Genomic DNA, 8,065 nt, shown 5'->3' on the forward strand with positions numbered 1-8,065 from the left:
ATGATGGATGAGAGTGAAGAATGAGATAGGAACCGTGCAGCATCTGCCTAACTCTTTTGAAAAGGATTGTACCTCCCAACTTGCAAGTTTTGGATCACATTCTTCTCTCTTATATTTGACTTCATATCTCTCATCACGTCTCTATTTTTTATTTTTTATTGTACGCGTGTTTGTGAACAGTAGTCACACATCATAGTCATCCATACATGGATATAGATACTAGGTTGAAAGTTGAATACAATCTCCATAAATCGCTATGGTAAAGAAATAAAAGTAGCAACAGTTAATTAAGATACAATTTTTATTAATTAATTTGTTTTCCCTATACAGAATAGTCCTAATCTCCGATCCTCTAGTTAGGACTAAGGAGAAGTAAGGTAGACATAACAGAATGAAATGCTAGGTAGGTAGGTCTAAGATTGATGATTTTACTTCTCAACTAACATGGCGGATGAAGACGGTTTCTAAATCAGGTGGGTTGAAGAACTCTCTGATAACACCAACACCACGAAAATTATTGCACTTTGAAGAAGGTTTTCGCTTCTTCTTTGGAGCAGGTGGGCACGTTAATATTCTTGGGATTCTTGATTCAACACTTGTTGGGGTTGTTGTACACTCAGCATCCTCTGCTTCTGCTCCTGTCTCTGCTTCTTCTTCTTTCTGATCTCTGTCAATGTCAAGGGTAGTGGTGTTTATTGGTTTCAATGGTGCACGCAAAGAGATTCCAGCGATGACCCATTTTCTGTTACTGTGATCTGAGTCGAATCCTCCGTCTACTTGCGCCGCCTTCTCGGAGAGTCCCATGTTGTTCACTCACTCACACACACGAAAAGAGTAAGAAAAAGAAAGTGTTTATATGTGTGAAGAGTATATATGTAAAGGAAGGGAATATATATAAGAATAAAGATGTTTTTGTGTTTAATTTCTTTTTGGTTTCTTTTTGAATTTGAGTGAGGAAAGTGTTAAACTGATGAAAAAAGAGGAACGGATAAAAGCAAGCTAAGGGTGGTTGGTTCAAAGGAAGAGAAAGAAGAGAATAGAAGGATGAGGATAAAGAAGAAGAAGAAGAAGAGTGGAGAGTGGAGAGTGAAGAGAGTATAATAAATGAGGTTGAAAAATTGAATACGTTGAATGAATGAATGAATGTTGAAAGAAGTTAAAGGCCAATGAGAGAAGGGAGGGAAAGGGAACCCGAGGAAGAGAGCAGGAAACCCAAGCTCGTGACATAAGCAACCACTCTATACCCGACACCTAATTCAATTCAATAATTAAATTATACCACGGATTATTCAAGATAAATGTTATTCAATAATTGTGTATTAGGCATCTCCAAACTTAATCGGTACATCGCGTAATGCACTAGTCATACTTAAAATAAGGGTAAACTATTAAAATTGTATTTGAAAAATTTTTGTGTTGATAAAAAAAGATTTTAAAAGATGTAAAAGATAAAATAATTTGAAAAATTTTAAAATTTGATAAAAATATCTAAACATAAATATATGATGTCATAATGAACAAAAAAATTTTAATGATAATGACAGAGAATTTTAATGATATTTTTTTTTTATTCAAAATTCTTTTTATAACCGTTCATTTATCGCTAATAATGAGAGGTTCAATAACTTTCTTTTTTTTTCAATCTAAAACTCTTTTTGTATCTTTGCTTTTGTAGATTTTGTAGTTGAAGAAGATAAATCAGTGGTGTCTGAGTGAGATTTGAAGGTATAATTCGAGAAAAGAATTGTTGAACAGAAGGGCGTACTATCTCTTGCATATAGAACGAACTCGTAAGAAAGCGGGGGATAGAAAAAGGCAAGGATGCGATCGATAAGCCTTTGAAAAAGAAAGTGAAGATGCGATCGATGAGCCTTTGAGAAAGTTTGCAGCCACGGTGGTACCACTGATATGACGAAGGTGTAAGAAAAAAAGTGAAGATGGTGATGGTGATAATGAAAACCTTCTATGATTGTTCGATAAGGAAAGTAATAAAGAAAAAAGTAAAGGATGTGATTTAAGGAAATTAGGATTTAGGATTCTTTCTCTTTCACTCCTTTCGATTGTTAGGTCAGTGTCTTTTGTTTATTATAACATCATACTTTTTATGTTTGAATGTTTTTGTTAAATTTTAAAACTGAAAGTTATTTTATTTTTCATCTCTTTTAGGATTTTTTTTGTCAGTATCAAAATTTTTTTAATACCATTTTGATAATATATTCTTAAAATACAGATGTATATATTTATTGTCAATTTAGTTATTTGTATTCTAAGAATATATTTTAATAGTATAATAGTAAAAAAATTAAATATATATTCAATATATTATCAATAACAAAATATATTTTAATAAAATATTTTTTATATAAAAATATTAGACGGTCAAGTATTTTTTAAACTAAATCTAATTAATTTATACGCTATATATGCACATTCTTTTCTTATATGTCTTATTCGTAGTAACTTTCATCTACATTGTCTTTAATTTTTCTTCTTTATTTAATAAATAATGATAATTGGCATGTGTTCTTTGATACAAACTTTCATCTATATATACACCCTAATCAATAAAGTAAATTTTTTTCTAATATAACAGATTGATTTATTATCCTAATTTATTTCTACCAAAAATATATATGATAGATTACAATATACATAAATAACTAAACCTTCTAATTGACATTTTTATATATAACTTATGTTGATTGTTATTATCATTGTATATTCTCTTTTTATGCATCATCATACGTTTTTTTTTAATATAAAAAAATAAAAAGATAAAAAAATAATATAACAATATTTATGTTTTTATTATGAATAAAGTATCTATTATCAAGTCAGAAATTCACTAAAATAAAAGATAACTATGTAAAATTAAAAAATAATATATATTTGTCATAAATACTATATCATCATAAAAAATTTTAATATTATTTCTGAATTTTGACTATTAAAAATTTATTTTTTGTATTCTGTATATCGCCGTTCAAAAATCAATTACTTAATATAATATATATTAATATCTTAATTATTATTTTTTTATAAATGTATCCATATTTAAATAAGTAGTCACATTTACATAAATATAATTATAATAATTCTTGTGTAAGAATACATACACATATTATGTGAAACATAATTAAATAGTTTAGTATATTTAACTAAACTACTTATAAAATACACATTTATATTTTAATTATGGTCTTTATAACTATTTTTTTAACACATTGATCAACTTACTTTTTCCTATATACGAAATTCTTAATTGTGAATTCAATTTCGAATTTTCAACATTTTTTGTTTGAGAAAGCTTTTAATTGTTGAACTACTAACTAAAATAGAATTAGACTATCCTTTATAACGACAATTACAGGAGACCAGTGTACACCAAGGGGGAATCTCCCAAAATTCAGATCTATTTAGCATTAATATTTTGTTGAGTTATCGTATTTGTGTGGACACGATATTTATCGACTAGTCTGACATGCGTATTTATCGTATCCAACTGTATTTTAATAAAAAATAAAAAATTTTTTAAATACACTTGGATACACGTAAATACTATTACATATTAGTGTATCTAATTTTATTCTTAACATATATTTAGGCACGAACGATGGGTTCAGGCATGCGTTCACGGGGGCCACCGATATCGAAATTCTGGAGGGATCTTTGAGTTTGAGCTCCCCATAATCTAACAGCGCAAGCAACCACACACAAAACGAACAAGTTAGATTTATAAATAAAGGACAGAGAGGTAAAGAGAAGAAGAAGAAGAGGAAAACGAACTTGTCGGAAGGAACTTGAATGGGTCCAAAGGTGTCTCTTTCTTCCCTGAAGGAGGAAGAGGAATAGGATCTGGAATAGGATGCGGCGAAACGGAGAGCGAGGAAGAATTGGGAAGTGGAGGGATGTGATGAACGGCGAGATAGCACGTACAACGCCATGGTTGAGACTTGGGATTGAATCAGTGTTACACCGCACGGGAGAATGAAATACTTTGTTCTTCTGATCAAATGCTATAAAACAAGTGGGCGAATGGGTGACTTTAGTTAGGCTCGCTTCCCAACCAAATTACAATAATGATTTATATTAGCACAGTATTTTTTTTGTTTTGATATCATATAGTATTGATCATGATAATATTATTATATAGTATTATATAAACTTTCTAATATTAGTATAGAAAATTGGAAAATTATTCCTTATGGCAATGATTCTTAGTGGAATAGTGTGTCCCTTATATAGTATTAATAATTGTTGATTAATTTAAAGTAATTATATGTTGGTATCTTAAATTTATTTTTCAATAATGACCTAAATAGATAAATCTAATTGAATTGAATGATTATATAAAATATTTTATATTATTAATATACTAAAATTAAATTTATTAATTGGTACCGAATTTTATAGGTAAATTTTATACAAAATTAAATTATTTTTTATTTGTTTTATCTATGTTACTTTATTTAATTTTAAGTAGCGTCATATTTACAATTACCGCCAGTATGATATTTTATAAAATATGAAAATCAATTTTTTATAATTTAAATATCAATATTTGAATAGAAGAACTTAACAGACGAGAGAGAGAGAAATTTACCTAGAGAAAAAAAACTCGCATGAGAATGGTGGTGACGGGCTCAACAACAACGGTAACGGGATGAGCAGCGATGATGACATAAGCTGTGAACAGTGACGGACCTAGAAAAATTTAGTAATGGAGACAAAAGTATAATAAAATTTAGGTATACATATTTTTTTTTGCATCCCACGATATTCAAAAGTTAAGGACTAATCCGTCGTGAATTTGAATTCCATTTAAGAATCTACAATTGACCGACAACGAGTTGCTATACATGCGAGACAGAATTCGAACTCTCAATACTTATTTAAGCTGACGACTAAGTCGATCACTTGATCAATCTAAATTGGTTTAGATATATTCAAAATTTAAAATTTGAACTATCTAATACATATTGATAAAAACTAATTATCACTAATTTTTGAGTGTATTTATTTATTTTTCATACTAAATCAAATTTAACAATATAATTATTATTATGTGTTAAGTTTAACAAAATATTTTTTAACATAAAATACAAAAGAACTATTTATATTTTATTTTGAGACAAATATAATATAATAAGTGGTATATATGTATATAAGTATTAATTTTTTAAAAAAAAATTTGTGGGGCAAATGCCCCCTCTATATTAAACGTGGGTCCGTCTTTGGCTGTGAAGGAAGATGGGAGTTGTGAATAGGTAAGCGGTGATGGACTCAGCAACAACATGATAGAAGCTATGCGGTTTTTTGTGAAGAAGTCGAGAAGAAGAAGATTTTAGGTGATGATGATTGAGTTTATCTTGCATGGCTATAGAGTATAGACTGAAGCTATGAATCATGTGTGATGTGAGACGAATCCTAATTCCTAAAAAGTGTTTATATGTATATATTCGGGGCGGGTACACCCTAAACCTGACGATACCTATCTTGAGCAAAATCTGCCCCGACTCGGGTCAAGTTATTACCCTTTCATTCGGGTATGGACAAGTCGGGTACCTGCGTATTCGAAAACTCCTGCCAAGTCTAACCACGTATTGATACTCCTTTTACTAAGGGTTTATCGCTAGCTAATGAATTGCTATATACACAAGGCGAGATTCTAACTCCTAATAGTTGTTTAAGCGGACGAGTGAGATGATCACTTAACAAACTCAAATTGATTAAGATAAATACTAATTATTTTTAATATTTTAATATTAAAAATTTTGAGAGTTTGATTTTAATTATAACTTTATAAAATATTTATAATAATAATTACTATATATATTATTTAATTTTTAATAAATTTTTTAATATAATTTTATGTATTATCCCGTACAAGGTACGGGAACATACACTAGTATCAATTAAATATCAAAATATCTTTATTATTTTTCTAAAGAATACATCATATTTTATATATATTGGTGTCTCTGTGTCTTATAAGATTTTAAAATTCATGTGTCGGCGTGTTTCGTGCTGTGTCGTGTGCTGTGTTCGTGTCAGAATCCATGCATCATAGTAGAAAACTAATAAATTATCATAATTGATTGGTAATACTGTTATTAAAAGGCTAAAATACTATTTGTATATTAAAATTGGTCACTAAAATCAGCCATTAATATATTTGTGTATAAATATATGTGTAATTTAATTTATTTTTAATATATATTTATATTTCAACATATATTTTATACTTATAGTTAATTTTGGTGACTAATTTTAGTGTATACATAGCATAATTATTAAAAGAAAATTAGAAATTACTTTTGTAATACTATATATTTACACTAATATTTAAATATAAACAATTAAACATTTAAACCACGTTTAACATATATAAGAATCTAACGCAATAAAATTTATCGTAAAACATAATACCTAAATATCCTAACTTTAGAAGTTTAGATTACTGCTACAGACTTTTCTCAACCTATGATGAATAAGTGGTTGTTAAGTTAAAATTCTTAACCCCAAAATATTTAAATATTGATTGTTTTAGAGTTTGATATAGTATTAGTTTTCATTTTAGATTTTATTTTAATATTTTCCTTATCTTATATAATTAGTTAAAAAATTCAATCTTTTTTAAAAAAATTGCATAATATATATTTGTACAAAAATGGTAAAATTTTAGTGACTTTTTAACACCCTTACATACGTGATAAATCTTTAAAATTAAAAAAAAAAAAGAGTTATATGTGATGGGAGGTAACACAGTGATTACCGATTACTATGCATGCAAGAGAGAAAGAGATGTAAAAGTAAAATAAGATTCTAGGGTCTGTCAGTGTGGGGGGTGCCCGTGAAATTTGCTGAGCATTTGACAGGACAAACATACGACGAATATTAGGATTGCCTCACTTCTTGTTTCATCTTGTTTCATCCTTCTCATATATGCTACTTTTGCCTCTCATTCTTGTACCACCTTCTCTTTATTTCTTTGTTTATTGGGTTGAGCTTGTTAATGAGTAATATATAGTATTAACTCATCAAAAACAACTACTGTTAAAGAAGCAAAAGTAAGAAGACAAATTTTAGATTTTTAATGTACTTTGATTATTCCCTCCGTCACAATATATTTTCTTTTTTTTTTTGGAGTTTTAAGATATTGATTTATTTGCAATATTTAAAAAGTAATATTTTTTCTTTTATTGATTCCCCAATGTGAATATGTTGCTTGGTAATTGAGATCAAAGTGGCGACCAACATTTGTGTATGTTTCGAGGGGTTATTTACAAGATACTATTATGCTTAAATTAGTAAAAACTTTAAGTATTTTTTTAATAGATTGGATTCTGAATATATTTGAGAGTCTCATTGTATTTATAATATAAAAGATAGCCATTTTTTTATAGTAGTTCCACTTTAGATGGTAAATGGCCATTTCTCCTTTTCTAAGAAATTTGTTTAGATCTTCCTTCTAGGTGAAATAAGTAAGACTGAATTTAGGGATAAAAAACTAAATTCTAATCTATTTTTACGAATATTTTTTTATTTTTATTATCTTTATAATTATTATTAAAATTTAATAAATAAAATTAAATTTTAAAATTTATATAACTATTATCACATACATAAAATAAATTAAAGTAAAATTTTAAATATGATATAATATCATCAATCATTTTACTAATTATTTTACAAATATTACACATATTATATATTAAAATTATATATTATATATATACCGGAACGAATAGTACATAAACCCGTCCCCGTCCCCGCCTCTTCCAAGAACCCGCCCGAAGGGTGGATACCTGCGAATTTCGGATGGTGTTACCATCCCTAGGTGAATTCCCATTGCACATAAAAATAGATGAGACCATATTTGTTGAATAGACTTTATTCTTTTTGAACCTAGCTTCATTTTGAGCCATAAACAGTGTATATAGTTTGTTATTGCTAATTTTAAAAATTTTAAGTTTTAAATTCTTTATTATTTTGGAAAGCTACATTTTAGATTAATTTTTTCAATATCAAAAGTTTCAGTAATAGTTTTTTAGATGTCAATAAA

General features: G+C 28.0%; 1 protein-coding gene across 1 annotated transcript; it reads right to left on the reverse strand.

Annotated features, from left to right (window-relative positions):
• Nucleotides 1-283: 283 nt before the first annotated feature.
• Nucleotides 284-1,132, reverse strand: LOC107481362 (cyclin-dependent protein kinase inhibitor SMR6). The gene has a single exon (XM_052259386.1). The coding sequence runs from the start codon at nucleotides 802-804 to the stop codon at nucleotides 436-438; it is 369 nt and encodes a 122-aa protein (XP_052115346.1). The 5' UTR covers nucleotides 805-1,132; the 3' UTR covers nucleotides 284-435.
• Between the last annotated feature and the right edge of the window lie 6,933 nt (nucleotides 1,133-8,065).

The sequence above is a fragment of the Arachis duranensis genome, chromosome 3 (genome assembly GCF_000817695.3).
Source record: "Arachis duranensis cultivar V14167 chromosome 3, aradu.V14167.gnm2.J7QH, whole genome shotgun sequence".
In the NCBI taxonomy this organism is placed as follows: Eukaryota; Viridiplantae; Streptophyta; class Magnoliopsida; order Fabales; family Fabaceae; genus Arachis; species Arachis duranensis.

What these genes read in the sequence shown, in the direction of transcription:
- LOC107481362 (XM_052259386.1), bottom strand. Translation starts at nt 804, where the DNA reads ATGGGACTCTCCGAGAAGGCGGCGCAAGTAGACGGAGGATTCGACTCA.